This window comes from Natator depressus, chromosome 1 (genome assembly GCF_965152275.1).
Source record: "Natator depressus isolate rNatDep1 chromosome 1, rNatDep2.hap1, whole genome shotgun sequence".
NCBI lineage: Eukaryota > Metazoa > Chordata > Testudines > Cheloniidae > Natator > Natator depressus.
This window is the reverse complement of record NC_134234.1, coordinates 141011051-141032733: the sequence shown is the minus strand read 5'-3', so window position 1 is coordinate 141032733 and position 21683 is coordinate 141011051. Positions and strand designations below refer to the sequence as shown.

The window sequence follows — 21683 nt, the reverse complement described above, 5'->3', positions numbered from 1 at the left end:
AGGATTCTGTGGGTTAGTATGTTGTTCAGAGGTGTGTTGGAAATATTCTTTGAGTTGGAGACGTCGAAAGTAGGATTCTAGGTCACCACAGAACTGTATCATGTTCGTGGGGGTGGAGGGGCAGAAGGAGAGGCCCCGAGATAGGACAGACTCTTCTGCCGGGCTAAGAGTATAGCTGGAAAGATTAACAATATTGTTGGGTGGGTTAAGGGAACTACTGTTGTGGCTCCTTGTGGCATGTAGCAGTTTAGTGTCCTTTTTCCTTTGCAGAGAAGCAAAGTTTGTGTTGTAAATGGCTTGTCTAGTTTTTGTAAAACTTATACTGGTATAAATATATCTTCTGAGTGAAGGAGGGCAGCCACCATTTTGTAATACATGATCACAAATTAGATCCATTTTGAATTCTGGGCTACTGGTGGATGCCAGGAGCTGCCATGGTCAACTGCAAATTATTTCATTTTGGGCTGATGAAAAGTGTGACCTTTTCCCTCTGATGTAACCCTTATCAGTGTTAGGCATGCCTTTGTTGTTTAGTTTGTTTTGTTGTAATGTGCCTTACAGGGGATTGCCCATACAGATCACATGGAAGCTTGAAACTAATACAAAATGTTATGGTCTCTTTATAAAGAGAGGCTTCGGACTGGGAATACATCACATGGTGCTCCAGCACATGCAATGGCTAACCAATACATAATAGATACTGGCAGATAAAACAAACCCTCTGCGAACAAAACCTTACCAGTCCTCAGCCCAATTTCTCCCCAGATATCTTGGTGATGAGTCTTGTGCCACAGGCAAAGGCTAACAAATCTGAGATAGTGTGTGTGTGCTTTTCTCCCTCTCTGCAATTCAGCCATATTTGATGTCAGCAATGTGTTGGAGCTCCCTTGTTATAAATGAGGAGGCTGCTGCAAGACATTCTCAGCTTTTGAATTCCCTCCCATCTTGTACACTGTATCTCGGCGCTGTTAGCCTTTAGCCACGGCACAAGGCTGCTCTTCTCTCCCAGACATCTGGGGAGAAACTGAGTTGAGGATTGGAGAAGTTTTGTTTGCTGCGGGTTTGTTTTATCTGCCAGTATGTATTTATTTATGTTGCAACAGCACCCAGAGGCTTTGCACAGGATGGAGTCCCTATTGTGCTAGGTGCTACATGAATACCTGTTCACTGCACAGAAAAGTTCACCCAATCTAAGAAATTTACACTGGTGAGAGCAGTGTATTGTACAGTTTGGTGAAATTAAATTCCATCCAGATGTCCAGGGCCCAGGATGCTGCCTCATCATCATTCTGTAGATATGAAAAAATCAAATTCTAACACGACACTATAAGAATAATAAGCTTCCGTAGCAATGTAGAAAGTCACTTTTTACTCTTTCAAGGATCACACTACGATTTTTAGGAAGAGAGGTGGACACTATTCATAATATCAGATGCTGCTTTACTGACTGGACACAATGTTGTATATTTTTTTTTGGTTCATGAATGACCTTGTGTTAAAGAGATCAAAGTGCGGGAAGAGCACCCATGCAGAGAGTGTGGATTCAGGAGGAATTTCAGGTTCTGGTGGTGATCGAGCATGTTTTAGAGGTGATGTGCTTGTCTCTTGTAGGAAGAAATATGTGCACATGAACCCCAAAGGTTTATGATGGCTAATATTATCCAATCCACTGGGCACAGAAATGCTGGTCTTGGAAAAGACTCCACAATTCTCCTGCTCTAAATTAAGAGCAATGAAAACTGTTTGAGAGGAACAGGAAAAAAATTCAGGTCATAGTGTGAAAGGAGGATCATCCACAGACTATGGGAATTTTAAATATACTACAATCTTCCTTTTATATTAGCATGTACCCCAAAAGTTTTAAGTGTTAGAAAAAGTTAAGCAGATAAAACCAGATCTTTTTCTAAAAGTGGTGTAGCTCCATTTATTTCAGTTGAACTATGCTGACCAACACTTGCTGAGAATCTGGTTCTTAATGTTACACTGAAGAAAAACTAAAATGTTTTCCAACTTCAGACAAAGAGGAATTTTAGTTTAACTCCTTTAAACCGTATTCCTGGCTTCAGACTTCATTACAGCTCATTGTAGAAATTGTGGAATATGGTCTCTGACTCATAGTGAACAATTGGCGGGTGGAAATTTCTCAGCTACAGCTTCTAAAATATCAAAAATAGAAAGTTAGGGCTTTATAGAAAACCACTGGGAGGGAAATTCTGGTATCCTTTTGAAAAAGAAGCAAAGGCATAAAGGATTTTATGGATTAAGCTTTTGTGGAAATTAAGTGATCTATCCAAAATGAGATTCCTAAAGCTAAGTCCATATAGCTAAGGAAATGATGTACTATATCTATCTATATTTTAAAGAGGATGCAAGTAACTAAAGATTAAAAAGTGCAATTTCCCTGCTTACGTAGTATTGTAGGAGTGCATTATGCACTAAACATATGAACTCTTGACTAAATGGAATGGGATAAACTCAAGCTCAAATTCTTAGCCTCCTTTTAGGAGGCCCTAGAAGACCAATTGTGTCAGCTCTTTCTGCTACTGGTGATCTCTGCACAGTGAATACCTGTATTTTGAGAAAGCAAATACAATTGGTAGCCACTATAAATCAGCCAAACTCATGGAAATAACAAAATTAATGGAATTTTATTGACAACTTGAAGTTGCATGTGACTTGTGTACCTCAGTAGAAGCAAGTTTCAGTTTAGTTTATCAAAATACTTCAGTTTTCCAGCTGGATCTGGGATTATCTGTGTGAGAAAGAAAGTGAAAGTGTTGGTCTAAAAACAAAAGGAACAAATATTATCTACCTCATATTCTGGCATTAATGGTCACAAACTACATCGAGAAATTACCTTTCACCTGTTCATATGTAAGTTTACTGTTTATCTTTAATGAACACTAAACAGTGGAGGGCAGTAGGAAGTGGAGTTCAAGAAAGAAACAGAGTCTGCCTGGTTGAAAGAATGTACTCCACTCTGATTTTCCCCATAAATGAACTTAGAATTATTTCCATAAATTAACATCTGTACTCAAGTGCCTCAGAGTTTACTTACAGCTCTTGTCTTGGCCACCACGCTCTCATGGCATCTTCGGGTTTGATCTAATTAAATCAAACACATTTAGAAGGCATGGCTACAGATGTTAATATATTCTGAAGAGTGCTTTGCAGAACTATTCTGCTGTTTAAGTGCACTACAGCTTTTGCACAGAAAGCAGAGAGAACTTATTTGTATTTACGTCAGTGCTATACATTTACTGGGGCCTGATATTCTCAGCAATGAGTCAGTTGTCAGCAACAGGCGTACAGAAACAGCAGATGCTATAAAGTAGTAATCTATTACTGCTATCAACTGGTCTCCCTTTTATTAAGTGTATTCATAGGCTTGACCCTTCTCAGAATGGGAAATTGCTCACTTGTCAGCTGCTAATGGACAGATTATTCAGTTTAGCCAGGGTAGTGGAATGCATGATTTCCAATGCCACACATATGCCATCCTATAACCTGCTTTCACCATAAAATCTAAAGAGCCAGTTTTCCCCACAAAGACAAATCTCAACTAGCCCATGAATATAATTCTCAGCGTCTGCTTGTTTTGCACTGTAATACAGAGGTCTGCTGCTCTGCAGCAAAGCTAGCCACTTCAATGTTGCCAGTTGCAACTTTTACTAGAGATTATACAGACACTTTAGCTCTCTGCATGCACTGTTTGAGATCTTGTATGTAGATACAATTTAGGGACTGTCTTTTAATGTGTGTCAGTACAGTGACTAGCACAATGGGACCTTGAACTTGGCTGGAAACTCCAGAAGCTACTAGAATACAGTTTATTAATAATGCTATATCAGTTAAAATCACTAGCATCCTATTGACATTCTGAAAATTGTATTGTTTATAAATAAGCCCATTGTCTGTAGGAACGAACACATTTCATGGCCCTGCCAAAATGTGGTATTTGCTGCTGTCATGTATTACCAACTGAAGGAAAGGTGCAGAGACCACTTCAATTTTTTGCTGCTACTGAAACCTTATAGAATTTCTTTCAAGGCATCTTTTATTTTTATTTTAATTTTTTTTACAAAAAAATTGTGCCAACAGCTGAAACAAGCAACAGCAGAAAAAAGGGCAGCTTCCAATAAATGCCAATGATGTAATATTGTAGCTGGCAACCTTCTGTAGCCCAGTTTCTTAGGGCATGCTTACATGTACACCGCTGTAGCGGCGCTGATGTACCGGCACGTCTGGTGAAGATGCTCTATGGCGATGGAAAAGAGGTCTCCCATTGGAATAATAAAACCACCCCCGTGAACGGCATAACCTCTCCTGCTGACAAAGTGCTGTGCACACAAGCGCTTATTTTGCTCAGGGAGGTGGTTTATTCACACCACATGAGTGACACATTATGCCAACATAAGATGTGTGTGTAGACATAGCCTTAGGAAAATATTTTCTTTGTTCTGATTTAACGCACACTGAATTCAGTTGCTCCAGTGGGCATTGAACTGGGCCCTTGCTCTTTGGCTCATAATCTTGTTAGTGTGAAGAAACAAAAGAAGAGATACTGTGCTGCAAAATGCATTCCATTTTACAATTCTAATAGTGGTAGTGTGCTTTGCCCAATTGTGGGCAATTATACATAGCCTGAGAAGTGAGATTATTTATATTGAGGAACTGCCGAGGAACCCCAATCAAGGATCAAGTCTCCATTATGCTAGGCTCTGTACAGGTAAGACATAGAGAAGATAACCCCTTCCTCAGAGAACTTCCAGCTCTCTCTTGACCTGCGTTGCAGGATGGGAGGGAAATTCTCCCTCTAGTTAACTCGCTGGTGCTTGAGGTTTTGATCATACATTGGAAAGTTGACGGAGAAGGAAACTCCTGATGTGAAAAGGTTAGCTTTTTTCCTGCATGAAAAATGCAATACTGCAAACATGATATACTGTAATATATACTGATATACTGTAATAAATCACTCAAAATTCCAATGACAACAGATTAAGAACTTATAAAAATATCACAATGCACAGGGCCTGATATTGTGCTTCCATTCAAATTAATGAGAATTTTGCTTTTGCCTTCAGTGGAGATAAGACTGGGTCCCTCATTTTATTTAATCATGCAAAATAACGAATGTATGCTGAATAGAAATACGGACTTACTGTTTCACTACCAGGTTTCCAACCAGCAGGGCAAACTGGAAAAAAAAGCAAAAATTAAATTAACTTAGTAGAAAAGAAATTATTGTTCTCATTTATTTGGTTTTCTGGCCATTCTCTTGAAAAACTAATCTCTGAATTTTAAGAAATATAACAAGAAGGTGCCACATGTAAACATCTGCAAATACGTTACGTGCTTATTCATCAGACAGTATCCCTAAAACATTCATATTGATACTACTAGCAGGGCAGGTTGGATTGTTCCGTTCACTAAAAACTGGAAATCCTTGCTTGGTAGGGTATGTTTTGATTTCACCGTCTACTTGTCAATTTACTGGCAAAGGAATAGTACCTCCCATTCTGAAGATGAATCCCCATTCCACGAGGACATATGGTGCCAAGATAAGAGCAGCAATTCCATCAGGTGGAAATGGAGACAGGTATAACTTTCTTTAGAACTAATGCCAGGAGGCAAGCGTTACTGTGGCAATGAAGAAAAATTAAAGCTCTCTCAAGCAAGCGACTGTTTTGTTTGATACCCTCCTTAGGAAGTAAAAGGATTAGGGTGATCAAAATAAAAATTTGCCATTCCTGCAATTGCTCAGTTGTTCACGTACAACCTAAGTGAGACACTTTAGGAGACCAGGGAGCTGATCCTGCAACCTCATATGGGTGGGCGGACCTTGTGCCCAGGCAGACTTGCATTGGCTTCCATGAGGCTCCAGGATCTGCCTGCACGGCAGGGATTACACAACAGTAGCACAGGCATTTTATCCCCTGCAGACAGAGCTGCCAGCTGAAGTGTGGTGAACATAAAAAAAACCTTGGAGGATTCTTCATCCTAGCCTTTGCGCAGAGTCCAATGAACTAGATATGTACTGCCACAGAAATCCAGCAAAACCCAACAGGATTCCACATGCCTCACAGGGAGAGTCCAGTATTGCGTAAGGTGAGATATAGCTTTATTTGAAGCTGAACCAAAAGGACTTTATCTCCTTCATCAAAACGCTCATTGCTTTTAAGTATCAGAATTTGGTTTTTTTCAATTCTGAATTGCAAAATAGAGCTGTTCATACAGATAATGTTACATTACATGCTAACATGTTTCAGACTGCACTACGTTAAAGCACACGAGGGAACCTGGCAGGCGCACCATCAGGATCTACGCAGACCAGTTGATGTGCCACACATTACTGCGCTTCAGAAAGCACACCCCTATAGTGTGCATCACCGCACTGTGTAGACAACCCTAGAACGAATTGCAGCTGTGTCACTTTGCATAGGTTTGCTTTTAAACACCAACACTTTAAATTGAGAGCAGGAAGATTAGCCAGCTGAATACATGGGTTAATTATTAAAGTTGAACAGCTTACTGTGGGCCAAATCCTCAGCTGGTGTAATTTGGCACAGCTCCCTGAGGTCAAGGTAAAAAGCTGAAGTCAATGGAGCTATGCCAGTTTACACCAGCTAAGAATAATTTACTTTAAGAGAAGAGCTAGGAATTTGCAGTCTTCATTACATTGGGCACCGAACCCAACCCCATTTTGGAAGATGCTTTTCACTGACTCGAAGTACTGTATCTATTTTGTCTTTGGACACCAGCCCCCCCCCCCCCCCCCAAAAACACAACCCCAACCAAAACAAAAAAAACCCAACCAAACATTAAGATTACACTAGCAGTGCCTCTTGAATCAGCTGCAGATTGTCCAAATGTATTAAAATACTGAGCCTGATTCTTCACTGCCTCATACTTTGTGCAGTTGCTTATGAGTGGAAAATGAGTGTAAATGCTACTGTTTTGATTTAATAATGTTACAACCACTTTGCATTCACTTTGGACACTACACTAAGTGCAAGGCAGGGCAGAAGCAGGTCCTCTGAATCTTGAATGAGGGGAACAGAAAACTTTGCACAATAACAACCATGAAGCTATCAAATGTTGCGGTATGCCTCGCTTCCCAATAGCTGAAAATACACCTCCCAAACTAAATAAAACCTCAGCATAATTCCCATTGCCAAAATATTGAAAACAGGCACCTTCTCCATGTTTGTCAGTGTACTGGAATGCTTGTACTAGACGAAGTGTTTCATCCACTGATCTGCCGACAGGAAGGTCATTCATTGTTATCTGTCGAAGGACCCTCTTATCATCAATAATGAAAAGGCCTCTGCAAAAACACGGAATTTTTCTTTTAGATATAAACCAAATGATATTGATCTCTATTACGCCCTATTGTGGTGTCCAGATATTGCAGCATGCCTACTCGAGATCAGCAGTGGCTGGATCTCTCCAAGCATTACACAAGCAAGTTAAGTGCAGGTTCTGTGTTAACTTTTAATTTCCTTTGCAACTCCCTTCGCATTACTTTCTCATTCATAATGCACCCAGAATATTAAGGATCTAACCTCCCCCACCTCTGGAGTCCTTCAATATCAGCCTCATTTATAGGAGGTGCTTTCCATTGACACAAACAACTCCATCTCTCATTGAAAGTGCTCTCAATTTGCAGAGCTCTCAGATCTTGCTGTGATCTAGGTAAGGTCAAGTCAGAATTAAGAAAGCAGTAACAACGTAAGAATGGCCAAACTGGTCAGACTAAGGGTCCATCTACCCCAGTATCCTGTCTTCTGACAGCGGCCAATGCCAAGTGCTTCAGAAAGAATGAACAGAACTGGCACTCATCGAGTGATCCATCCCGTTGTCCACGCCTAGCTTGTGGCAATCAGAGCAGGGGGTTGCATCCCTGAGCATCTTGGCTAATAGCTATTGATGGACCTAATCTCCATGAACTTTTCTGTTTTTTTTTTTTTAAACCCAGTTATAGTTTTGGCCTTCACAACATCCACTGGCAAGGAGTTCCACAGGTTGACTGTGCATTGTGTGAAGAAGTACTTCCTTTTGTTTGTTTTTAAACCTGCTGCCTATTAATTTCATTGGGTGAACCCTGGTTCTTGTGTTAGGAGAAGGAGTAAATAACACTTTTTCTCCACACCAGTCACGATTTTAGACCTCTATCATATCCCCTTAGTTGTCTCTTTTCCAAGCTGAAAGGTGCCAGACTTTTTAATCTCTCCTCATGTGGAAGCCATACCCCTCATAATTTTTGTTGCCATTTTCTGTACCTTTTTCAATTCCAATATATCTCTTTTGAGATGGGGTGACTAGCACTGTATGCAGTATTCAAGGTGTGGGTGTACCCTGGATTTATATAGTAGCATTATAATATTTTCTGTCATTTTATCTATCCCTTTCCTAATGGTTCCTAACATTGTTGGCTATTTTTGACTGCTGCTGCATACAGAGTGGATGTTTTCAGAGAACTATCCACAATAACTCCAAGATCTTTTTCTTGAGTGGTAACAGCTAATTTAGACCCCATCATTTTATATGTATAGCTGGGATTATGCTTTCCAATGTGTATGACCTTGGACTTACCAACACTGAATTTCATCTGGCATTTTCTTGCCCAGTTTTGTGAGATCCCTTTGAAACTCTTCACACTCCGCTTTGGGCTTAACTATCTTGAGTAGTTTTGAATTGTCTGCAAATTTTTCTACCTTACTGTTTACCTCTTTTTCCACATCATTTATGAATATGTTGAACAGCACTGGCCCCAGTACATATCCCTGGGGGACACCACTATTTACATCTCTCCATTCTAAAAACTAACCATTTATTCCAACCCTGTTTTTTGTCTTTAACCACTTACTGATCCATGAGATTACCTCCTTCCTTCTTATCCCATAATTGCTTACTTTAAGAGCCTTTGAGGAGGGATCTTGTCAAAGGCTTTCTGAAAGTTCAAGTACACAAGATTGCATCTTTCTGTGATGATATGATGATGCTTAAGAATTTTTTTTTATATGCACTTTAAGATTTTAGACTTCATATGGAAGTCTTGAACACTATTTACTCTTAACTATACTGCTTGATAAGTAGATCACTGATATTAAACGCTGAACTGTATAAATGAGAACCTAACAGCCTTTAGAATGTATGTGCTAAGAGCTAGTTGCACAGTCCTTAGTAAAAAAAAAATTACAATGATAAACCAAAAGCACTTGTTACACTTAAATATCTAGACCTGGTAAGATAATGCCCGCTCAGTGTTTACAGCATGGTATTAAAGGAATGTACAGACTTGGTCCACCTAGGTCAGTTTCCTGTCTCTGACAACGGTCAGAAGCAGATGCTTCAGGGGGAGGTTTCTGTCTCACAGTTGGCAGATGTGGGATAATTTGCCCTACATTAATTCCTATAATATTTAAGGACTGATTTTAAACCCTGAAGCATGAGGTACAGTATCCCTCCAAATTTTTTAATACTAACTATAACAATGCTGGATATTCTTGACATCCATAGACGTATCTAATCACTTTTTAAATGTTGCGAATGACTTCCTCTGGCAACGAGTTCCAGCTATGTATGGTGTGAAAAAGTATTGCCTTATGTCAGTTTTTGAATTTGCTACCTTCTAATTTCACTGGATGTTCCCTTGGTCTTTTTATGAGGCAAGGAGAAAGTTCCTGACCTACCCTCTCTCTGCCATTAATTATTTTATATACTTTGAAAGTGTCCTCTCTTATTCTTCTCCTATCTGAAGTAAATACCACCAGTCTTTTCAGTCTCTCTTCAACGCAGATGTTTCCCGTGCTGTTGCTCATTCTCATCTCCCTTTGCTGAAGCCCCTCTAATTCAGCGATTTCCTCTTTGAGATGGGGTGATCAGTTCTGCACACAGTACTCCAGAGGAGACTGCACCATTTATTTACATAATGGCCTATTATTCTCCTTCCTATTCCTTATGCATCCTAATATCTTGTTTACTTTTTTGAATGCAGTTGTACACTTAACAGAGGTCACTGTAATGCCCAGGGCTCTTTCCTGAGTTGTTACAGTTGATTTAGAACCTTTGTAAGGTGTACGAATAGTTACTTTGCATTTATTGACACTGAATTTTATTTGCCATTATGTTGGCCACTCACCTCGCTTGGTTAGGACTCTCAATCTCCTCACATCCTTCTCCGATTTTGACAAACCTAAATAATTATCACTTGAAAATTCTGCTACCTTTACAGAGCATTAAAAAACACTGGACCAAGTATAAAACCTTGAAGAACCCCACCGCTAATATTTTGCTATAATGAAAATTGACTATTTAATCCTAGTTTCTGCAGCTATAGTAAGAGCATTTCAAAATTAGACTTTCAAAACACAAGCCCACTTAAGTTTTACTTTCTTCTATGCCGGGGTCGGCAAACTTCGGCACATGGCCCGTCAAGGTAATCCGCTGGTGGGCCACGAGACATTTTGTTTATGTTGACCGTCCGCAGACATGGCACCCCACAGCTCCCAGTGGCCACGGTTTGCCGTTCCTGGCAAATGAGAGCTGCGGGAAGTGGTGACCAGCACATCCCTGTGGCCCACTGCTTCCCGCAGCTCCCGGTGGCTGGGAACGACGAATCGCAGCCACTGGAGCTGCAGGGGGCCGTGCCGTGCCTGCAGACGGTCAACGTAAACAAAATGTCTTGCGGCCCGCCAGCGGATTACCCTGATGGGCCGTGTGCCGACGGTTGCTGACCCCTGTTCTATGCATTAGCTAATCAGACATAAATATTTAAGTAGGACCTTTCTCCTTTTAAGTCCACCTTCTTTACTTATTTACTGCAGCAAAGATACATTTCTGAACATGCAACATTGCCCAGACAGGAGATCTAATGTCAAAAAAAAACACATGATGTTTTCACTACAGGATCAGGTAACTGCAGTGTAAGGGAGACAGATCTGTTTCAAGCATGAGTATCTGTAGTATTAACAAAGAACACTGAAAATGAATGGGCAAGAAATAGTACTGTATCGAACAATGCCACAACTACCACTAGACAAGATGTACACCTGTGATCAGCAGCAAGATGGTCAATAAAAACATCTGACAGACAGTTCTTTGCCAAATCTTGAGTTCATCGTTCAGTTTCTCCTAATAAAACACTAAGTAATGGAGGAAAAAAACACAACTGGGAGTTCAGATTCTGGCAGGATAAAGCATTTCAGTTCACTTTTAAATCTCAGAGTTAATTTCTGATTTTTTTTTTTTTAAATTAAGAAACAATTCCTTGTGGACTAAGAGCTTTAATATACAATTTCAGCTAAGTTATCAACAGTCGGTGGAAAAAATGCCTCTATAAATGATATGCTAACTTCCGAACGGGAAGCTTAAATGGCTGTTTTTTAACCCCATGTGGCTTACAGCATTCTGAAAATTTTCCTTCCTACTCATTTCCCCACCCTTCATGCATGTTCATTTGGTTTGTTATTGTACATCTTCGACTGTTGATCTTTCTTTTTAAGAAAAGTACTTTATCCACATAAACAGACCCAGTATATGTTAAGATACTAACTACTGTGATGAACATAGAATATAACTAAATAGTATGAGAGAAAAGTGCCAATGCTGAGTGCCCCTTTTAATGGAACTGGTAAATGCACTGCTATAACAAGACAGAATGCACCATAATGGTCTGTAGTACCTAAGTGTGTGCCCTTGGTCCTCTAGATATACTCCATAATCCTTTGAAATCTGGTGTGTCAAATCTGAAAGAAGTGGGATCTTCATTGGTCCAAGTCCTCCTTGTTTTCGTGGAGTATTAATCCTTTGGCAAACAAAAGAGATGCACATTTATTCTTCAGAGAGATTTTTATTCCACCTACAAATAACTCATGCAACTTTTTTACAGAAGAAATAGCTGTTTTTCTTTTTTCTACTCGTTTGCTCCAACCTGCTTCCTACACTCCTTCAATGTGTCCATTTATAGTTGCCTGACTCTCCTCTTCATGCCTCCTTCTATGCTTCATTTACACTTAAACACCCTCCTTCTCTCTTTGTGGCCCAACTACTCTGTCTTTCTTCCAAATCCCACAATTAAAAACCTAAGGAAGATTTTTTTGGGGTATTAATCCACCAATAGAACGTTTGATCATAAAGTTGGATGAATAATTTGTAATGAACAATTTATTCTAATGGTAACACCAAAATCATCACTTTTACTTTGACACCTTCAACAATAAACTTTATTTTGGAATTTCTTACCATTAGTTTTATTACTTACCACTTTTTATGCAACATAGCAACACACCTCACACCTTATCATTCAATATTTACTTGACAATATTAGTGCGTCAGACAGAGTATGTGAATTTGTGGAAGCAACCCATAATCTAATATGTATCCACCAATAATTTCCTATAAAAGACACATGGGTAGGCTACATACCATGCTAAGTGAGTGAACTGTGAGTCAACAGAACATGCTACCACTTCAGTGTTTATTGCTCTGAATTCTTCAATTCTGTCACTGAAGGCGATAATTTCAGTTGGACACACAAATGTGCTAAAAAATTGAAAACAAAGTAAATTCAGAATTCTCAGAATATCCAGGGAGTGATTTCTCAGTTAGCTCAATACATAGCTAAATTTGTTTCTATAGAGAAGCTAGATATTGTTTGCAATATATAAAATAGATAAGTTGTGAATTACTTATCACAACTATTGTTTTTATTTACAGATGGAATCCAATATATACAATTAAAACAATTTACACTTTACAAGTAACTGCGTTCCTAACAGCATTCATAAATATGTTCACAGATGGATTATCTATCTTCAAACCCTGTGCAAGTGGTTTGTGAATAAAAAGATTGAAAATGCAGTCAGTGCTGACTTAGTAATATTACAACTTACAGTTTAGCTACATGTACAATTATTCACCGTTTAAAACTGTACAGGAATTACTGGATTAAAGTATGACACACCAAATTGCAGAGAAACAGCTGTCATGATTTCCTGGAAACTAGTAATGCAAGTTGTAGCTATTTTGCATTTGACTTCTTCCTGCTTCTTCTGGGCACAAAATTACACTTTAGATCACAATTGTTCAAGCTTTGAGGCTAGGAGAAAAATAAGCCATGATTCCAATTATTTTCACTATCAAAGCAGCTAACTGTCTCTACTACTTACCCTTTTTTTGGTAAAGTGCTTTGAGTTCTACAGATGAAAAGTGCTATATCCATTATTAATATTATTAGTTTACTGTATGTTTTGTTCCTCATTTCAAGAAAACAAGGGGCCTGATTCTCCTCTCATTACACTGGTATAAATCAGGAGTAATTCCATTGACTGCAGTGGAGTTATGATAGTGTAATGAAAGTCCATCCAATAATTTAACTTAAATGTATCCCATGACATCCTTGAAAGCCTGTAAGAGGAAATCAGTCTCCCCCAAAATATCTTCCAAAGCATACAACGTGAAGAGATAAGAGATAATGTTACTCTTCCCTGTATTCATTTTCCATTTGGAGCAATGAGTTGTATGGTAGCAAGGAATGTAAACACTGCCCAGGAAAATGCTATAGAACTACAAAATGTCAAGTGCAGTTGCAATCAACATCTTAATGTTCCCTGACTCTAATCAACACACTTCCAAAATTTGGGAAGGGTTGGGGGGTGCGGGGAGAGGGGAGTATATATCTTGGTACGTCTGCATCAGTTTTACTTACAAGTCAAGAGGGTAGAAGAAGAAGACAAGATATTTTCCTTGATAATCTGTTAATTTCAGCTCTTTAAATTCGCCATTGATTACTGCTGTTCCTTCCCAATAAGGTGCTGGCTTGGAAACTAGAAACATAAAATATAGATCTAAATTGAAGAATGAAGTGAAGCATGTGTACATAAATGAGGCTGTTCAGCAGGTAACATATGTCCAAGGACAGTTTTCTCTCTGGATGGATATCTGTGGTTCCTTACAGTGAAAAACACTTTGTAGGACACGATTTACACAATCAAACTTTATTAATTCATATTAATTTCAACCTTTCACAGGAGGAAAGCACACCACACTGGGGTCATGCTGTGTTTAAAGAAAAAAAAAGTACATTTCAAGATGCATCAAATGTATACAACTCAACAGATTTATGTTCACAAATTTCTGAACCATTTGAAATATTGCCAAGGATAAGGCTGCACGATAGAAAACGCTGCACACACCTACCATGACCCTCTTAACACATTACAAGTTTACTACAGCCTGATGACAGCTCACAAATTAGGATGTTGATTTGCACTGAATGAAGTATGGTTACTGAGTTATAGACTTCAGTAAATTATATTTTTCTATAAATAACTTATGTGCCATGAGTAAAGAGTGGTTCAATTTCACATTATTTTTACTCCTTAGCAAAAAGGTTTTCTAAAATTTAATTCTGCAGGAAATACGTGACAGATGTGTTCATGGCACAAATGCTTAAAATATGTAGGTTGTCTGCTACTGCAACCCATCTATAATTTAAATCAGTGGTTATTGCACAAAAATATTCAGACTACACAGCGGAAAAAGATTAAGGATACGTCTACACAAGCACCTTTGTCGGTATAACTTATGTTGCTCGGGGTGTGAAAAAACACCCCACTGAGCGACATAAGTTACACCGACAGAAGCACCGGTGTGGACAGCACTATGTCCTGACAACATAGCTACCACCACTCATTTGAGGTGGTTTAATTATGTTGATGGGAGAGCTCTCTCCCGTCAGCATAGATCAGCTACACAAGCGATCTTACAGTGGCACAGCTGCACTGGTACAGCTGTGCTGCTGTAAACTTGGTAGTTTAGACAGGGCCTAAATGTTGACAATAATTGTCTAATATTAATCAGCTTGACATTTCAGTCACGTTTAAATACCTTCCGTTTGATACTGGATCACCAACACACTGCCCTCAGGCATGGAATACTCAGCGTTATGTGCTTTGATATTGAGTTATGTGATTTGATACTTCAGCAGCATTTCTCAATATCAAAGCACTACTGAAGTAGCATTTGTCAATATCAAAACACATAACGCTGAGCATACCATGCCTGAGGGCAGTATGTTGGTGAGCCAGTATCAAACTGAAGGTATTTAAACATGACTGAAATGTCAAGCACATATTGCCGGGTAAGTTATTATACGGCTCAAAGCAATGTTTGGAATTGATTTAAAGGAGAACGGTAGCATGCTGATTAATATTAGACAATTATTGTCAACAGCACAGTAACTATTATAAGTTTGTATGCAGTGTTGTAGCCCTGTTGTGGTCCCAGGATATTAGAGAGACAAAGTGGGTGAGGTAATATCTTTTATTGGACAAATTTCTGTTGGTGAGAGAGAAGCATTAGAGCTTACACAGAGCTCTTCTTCAGGTCTGGGAAAACAACTCAGGGCAGGTATACACTACAAATTTACATTAGTGCACCAATGCAGCACATCTGGGAAAGATGCTCTAAGAGGATGGGAGTGAGCTCTCCTGCCGACATAATGCTGTCTAAATGGCAGTGGTGGGCATCCTGCAGCTCGTCAGGGTAATCCACTGGCAGGCCGCCAGACAGTTTGTTTACATTTGCATGGCTGCCCGCAGCTCCCAGTGGCTGCAGTTCACTGTTCCTGGCCAATGGGAGCTGCGTGAAGCAGAAGCCAGTACGTCCCTGCGGCTCGCGCCGTTTCCCACAGCTCCCATTGGCCAGGAACAGCAAACCGCGGACACTGGGAACTGCGGGCAGCCCCAAATGTAAACAAACTGTCTGGCGGCATGCCAGTGAATTACCTGGACAGGCCGCAGGTTACCCACCACTGCTATATGGGGTTAAGGTCAAGATAACAACATTGCTCAGAAGTGTGGATTTTTCACACCCCGAGATATGTAGTTATACCGAAGTATGTATGTAGTGTAGACCAAGCCTCCAAGTGTCACTGCTAAATACAAGGTGGAACAGATTGAAATGTGTGTTGACTACTTATGCTAAACAAGGGACCACTCAAGATGAAGTAGCCCCTTAACACCCCTTCGGTCATAGGGAGGAAAAGGGGGAGAGGGAAAGAATGTTTTAATGAGCCATAAATCCAGTGTCTATATTCAGTCCATGAGTTTTAGGCACGTCTACACTACAAACTTAAGTTGACCTAATATAGGTTGACTTACAGCCACCTCAATAATTACTGCAGTGGTTCATGTCCACACTACCCTTTCTGTTGGTGGTGCACGCATGTCCTCATCAGGAGCGCTTCCACCGACTTAAGAGGGACAATGATGGGGGCTGAGAGCACGGGCTCCCAGCTCTGCATGCCACTGCCCACCGGGGCCCAGCTGCCCTCTCGGTAGCCTGGCGGGGAGCCAGGAGCCTGGATGACTGGGCTCTAGCTGGAGCTCCCCACCCACCCAGGGTGATAGCACAAGCTGTGAGCTGGGCTTTCTTATCAATTTCACAGCTCCAGCAGGGAGTCATGAAATTGACAAGAATGGCAGCCAATGTAAGTAACCTGCAAGGTCTACAGAGACACTGCGTCACCCTAACTACACCAACATAAGCCCTACACCTCTCATGGAAGTGGAGGGATTATGTCAGTGTAGTAGAGCACTTACATCGGTGGGAGCAAGACTGTAGTGTAGACACTGATGTAATTAGGTCAACGTAAGCTGCCTTACGTCGACCTAACTCTGAGGTGTAGACCAGGCCTACGTGTCTGGCAAAGTTACGAATTTAAGGTCCCAGGCTCATCTTTTGAAGCGATGTGTAGTTTTCCTTTGAGGACGAGGACTGATAGTGACCCCGACCTATCAGTCCTCACCCACAAAGGAAAACAGCACAACACTTTCAAAAGATGAGCCTGGGACCTTAAATTCATAACGTTGCTAGACATGGACTGAATATGGACACTGGATTTATAGCTTATTACAGTAATCCATAATGTTCTTACAACCCCCCTAGCTGCTTTCTCCCTGTCTCCTCCCGCTGATTGGAGAGGTGTGAACAGGCTACTTCACCTTGAGTGGTCCCTTGAAATGTGTGTTTAGCATAAGTAGTTAACAATCTGCTCCACCTTGTCCTTAGTGATACTCAGAGTTAGTTTCCCAGGCTTCAAGAGCTCTTTGCAAGCTCAAAAGCTTGTCTCTCTCAACAACAGAAGTTGGTCCAATAAAAGATATTACCTCACCCACCTTGCTTTGCTAATAAGAAGACTTGGCAGAGTTTGATTTTTTTTATTTTAATAATTTTGATATCTGCTTAAGCATATTTTTAGATTTTTTTTTTATTGATTTAAACTTTCACAGTTAGAGGAAATTATGGGTGAGGGTGTCACACAACTATGTGACAGCAGATGTTGACAAAAGTTTAACTTTTTGAATTTCAACATCACATACCAAAAATATACTAAGTTAATATCCTTAAATCAAACTCTAAGTTCTCAAGCAGCATTTTTCTTACTCTGCCGATCTGTAAATTTGACTTTTACCGACATTTACAAATTAAAAATCAAATCCTTAGTAGCCTTGTTATAAGATACCTACATTAGTAAATGAATAATGGCATTGAAAACTTGTACTGTCTTTTTATTTTTATTAGCACAGCCTACAAATTTTGGTACACATATCAAAGTCTTTCTCTGTAACTTATACTGTACACATTTTTATAAATTATCCATACACACCAACCGTCACAAGATGCTTCATTTGACAAGTCTAGTTTATTTTATTTATGGTAGCACTTTGCTGTCAGTGTTTTGTAAAATTCTTCACTATGAAACCTTGAGACTTCTCAGTAATACTCTTCTAATGAATCTCTGCAGATAAGAGGGAAGACACTATCTATTTTCAAGTGTGGGCAAGCTCTATCTTTCTATTTAGAGCTGGTTAGGAATTTTTTGTCAAAATGCTGATTTGTGGAAAACAAAACTGTCCGTGGGAAAGGGTTTGTTTCAATGAATCTCCCGATTCAAATTTTTTCTGAAAACTTTGAAATTTTTGATGTTTCTGAAAAGAAATTTCAGTTTGAAATGACTATATGAAATTTTTGTTAACTTATTCCAAAAGTTAAAGGTTGAAATCTAAACACAATGTTTTGATTGATCAAATTAAACATTTTTTGATTATCTATTTGTGAACATTGGAGACTGCCATTTTTCCCATGCTAAATCTGGATGAAAAGTTAATCTCAAACTTTTGTGGATCAGAAAAACATTTCCTGCCGAGTGTTCTACTGTAGATTAACGTAACTGGGAATCTCACTTGACTACAAAACTTTTGAAAATTTATAAGAACGGGTCACCATTTTGAACAGGTGCCAGAAAACCCCCTAACTGTAACTCAATCAGAATTATCTGCCCCTGAATCTTCAGTGCAATCAATTCACACGAGAGCTCTCTGAACATAGCTAACAAAACAAAACAAAAAAAATCAGAATCACAAACCAGACTAAATCTAATTTCAGGAGACTTTTAATTCAGCTCACTTTTTGGTCTGATCCTACCATTCTTTTGTACACAGAACACTTACTGAAGCCAGAGTAGTGCACATAGCTCACCAGTCACAGTGTGACCCTTTAGTTCATAAAATATTTTAAATCTTAATGACAACCCCAAAGAATTCCATATATTATTTACATTACTTCTCTTCCCTCATTCTTTACTACTGCCCCTTCAATGAAAACAGAACCTTTGTTAAAGAGTTTCATCTGTTACTCTGCTGCTGATTCCCTTCCCAAGCTCTCCATGGTAGTACAGATAATAACCATGACAAATGATTGTCATCACAAACTGAAGAGACTTTCAGTGGGGAAGGAGGGGGAGAAATACAAAAATAGATGAAGATTTTCATGTGAATATTCACAATAATCTAATAAAACACGCTATACAAAGTTCAAAATTAAATCCTGAAAAACAGTGTGTCTGATTCAGTTTAAAACCCTATTAAGTTTGTTCTGCAAAGGCCCTCTATTAGGCAGAAATCTGTCCATGTTCATCCCTCCTACTGCTTGATAACGGAAGTACCTCCTCTGAACAAAGCTGAGTCTGTAACAAAATAAGTAACTGAGTGAGTATACTTTTCTATTTATTCACTGATAAACAGAAAAGTTATCTAGAGTTACACTCCAATTATGCCACTGGCTTTGGATGGGGTGGATGCTGTGGAGCTCCAGTGAGTTCATTTAGGCTAAGTGTGGCTACAGGAGTGTAGCTACACAAAGCAGGCTACAGAAGCAGAGGTTTAGAACTTCCATAACACAATCTGGGGGTAGGCTGACAAATTCCAGCTGTCTCATGTGCATCATGAGCAACCAAGATATCCAAAAGGATTCCAACATACTGGCATCTAGGACTAAATCTGTAATTTACTCCTATTTAAAGAATATCCCTTTATTTAAAAAAAAAAGAGTTTAACATGGTCTATATACACTATTTAGTTCTAAAGATGGGGTTAATGAGTGGCATATTCCTCACTGCTAGTAGCTGTCCATTGGCATGATTTTTGATTCCCCAAACAGGCTCCTTTGCTTTTGACAAACTGTATTTTGGTAGAAATGTTAACTTAGAACAGTTATCTATTTACAACGAGAGGAAAAGGCGGAAACTTTGCAAAAACTTGGCCCATGGTACTAAATACCTCCCCCGTGAAAATCTTCATGCAGGATAAATTCTGATCTTCAGACTACTTAAACGCAGCAGTGAGGGAGCTGCTCAGGGCTCTCTACACACTTTAAACCAATAGGCTTTGTCTGACGTGGCTTTCTCCCCCAGCAGCAGCGAACGGTGCATCTGGCTCAAAAAAGCAAACAGTGGGAGCGAAGTGAAGCGCCCACAGTTTAGGAGTGCAATCATCCCCCCTCCCCCTCTACACACACACACAGGTTGCCACTATACCAGACAAGGTGCACTGTACCCAATAGCTCTGCGTTAGCCCGCCTGGGCCACTTTTATCCTCCATCGCACAAAGGGCTCCTCGGAGGGCCGCTTTGCTGAGATGCTGCGCAAGGGCCTGGGCTGGGGGGCGGGCAGACAAACCCCTTCACAAGCGTTAAGGCAGCGGGGCGCTGGCTGCCCTCCGAGGGAGGGGTCGCCGCCTTCACTGCACAAGTGGAGGGAAACCGAGGCCGGTGGGAAGCCGCAGAGAAACCCGGCCCCACAGCTGGGATCTCTGCTCCTGCCGGGCCCATCAGGGAACCCCACTCCCTCGACCCTTTTCCTGGGGTGTCTGTGTGTGTGTTGGGGGGGGGGGCGGTGTTAGCCTGTGGCCTTCAGGCGGGCGAAGGGGGACAGGGCAGGAGGGGCGGCACTGCGCGCACTGGTTGCAGCGCTGCAGGGGAGGGGAGGAGGCTGCGGTGGGGAGACGAGAAATTCTTCGGCAACGGCCCTAGCAGCCCGCCCGCCCGCGCCGCTACCTACTCTTGGCCTGGCTGAGGTGCAGGGAGTGGTCGGAGACGGGCACGCGGGCCGCCTCCCCGGGGTAGACCTGCCCCCCCGCGTAGTAATGGCACTTCTCCTCCGCGCGGGCCTGCTCCTGGGCCGCCCCGGGCCCCGCCAGCGCCAGCGCCCAGCACAGCGCCAGCCAGCGCCGCGCCGCCTCCATAGCGCCCGAGCAATGCACGTCCCGCCGCCCGCGCCCGGGAACAGCCAGCGCCGGGGGCCAACAAGGGGCGGGCGGGCGCGCTGCGCGCGGGGCGGGGCTCTGCCCACACACACACACACACACGCTCCGCCCCTTCACATTGTTCCCCACTTCCCCCACACACCACCCCCCGCTCCACGTACACACACTGCTCCCTTCCCACTGCTTCCCTCACACTGCCCTGCCCTTCCTCTCCCCTTCCCTTCCCATCCACACACTGCCCCCTTCCCACTGCTTCCCTCACACTGCCCAGCCCTTCCCCTCCCCTCCCCTTCCATACCATCCACACACTGCCCCCTTCCCACTGCTTCCCTCACACTGCCCAGCCCTGCCCTTCCTCTCCCCTTCCCTTCCCCTCCCATCTACACACTGCCCCCTTCCCACTGCTTCCATCACACTGTCCTGCCCTTCCCCTCCCCTTCCATCCCATACACACACTGCCCCCTTCCCACTGCTTCCCTCACACTGCCCTGCCCTTCCCCTCCCCACCCCTCCCCTTCCATCCCATACACACACTGCCCCCTTCCCACTGCTTCCCTCACACTGCCCTGCCCTTCCCCTCCCCTCCCCTTCCATCCCATCCACACATTGCCCCCTTCCCACTGCTTCCCTCACACTGCCCTGCCTGCCCTTCCCTTCCATCCCATACACACACTGCCCCTTCCCACTGCTTCCCTCACACTGCCCTTCCCTTCCCTTCCCTTCGCCTCCCCTTCCCTTCCATCCCATACACACACTGCCCCCTTCCATTGCTTCCTTCACACTGCCCTGCCCTTCCCCTTCCATCCCATACACACACTGCCTCCTTCCCTCTGCTTCCCTCACACTGCCCTGCCCTTCCCCTTCCATCCCATATGCACACTGCCCGCTTTCCACTGCTTCCCTCACACTGCCCTTCCCTTCCCTTCCCCTTCCATCCCACATGCACACTGCCCCCTTTCCACTGCTTCCCTCACACTGCCCTTCCCTTCCCTTCCATCCCATACACACACTGCCTCCTTCCCTCTGCTTCCCTCACACTGCCCTCCTCTCCTCACACACCCTGTTATTCCTTTT

The 21683-nt window shown here is 41.8% G+C and overlaps 1 protein-coding gene across 2 annotated transcripts; it reads right to left on the bottom strand.

The window, feature by feature from the left end:
• Positions 1 to 1926: 1926 nt before the first annotated feature.
• PRDX4 (peroxiredoxin 4) lies at positions 1927 to 20627 on the bottom strand. Of its 2 annotated transcripts, XM_074968211.1 has the most exons (8): positions 20405 to 20627; positions 13712 to 13829; positions 12430 to 12546; positions 11687 to 11809; positions 7197 to 7327; positions 5163 to 5197; positions 2685 to 2752; positions 1927 to 2156 (listed from the first exon to the last, which is right to left on the bottom strand). In XM_074968211.1, exons 1-7 carry the CDS (start codon positions 20586 to 20588, stop codon positions 2702 to 2704), a joined length of 759 nt encoding a protein of 252 aa, XP_074824312.1. In that variant the 5' UTR covers positions 20589 to 20627; the 3' UTR covers positions 1927 to 2156; positions 2685 to 2701. The 2 variants fall into 2 exon arrangements, with proteins under 2 accessions (XP_074824312.1, XP_074824320.1); XM_074968219.1 differs by lacking the exons at positions 1927 to 2156; positions 2685 to 2752 and adding an exon at positions 3038 to 3105.
• Between the last annotated feature and the right edge of the window lie 1056 nt (positions 20628 to 21683).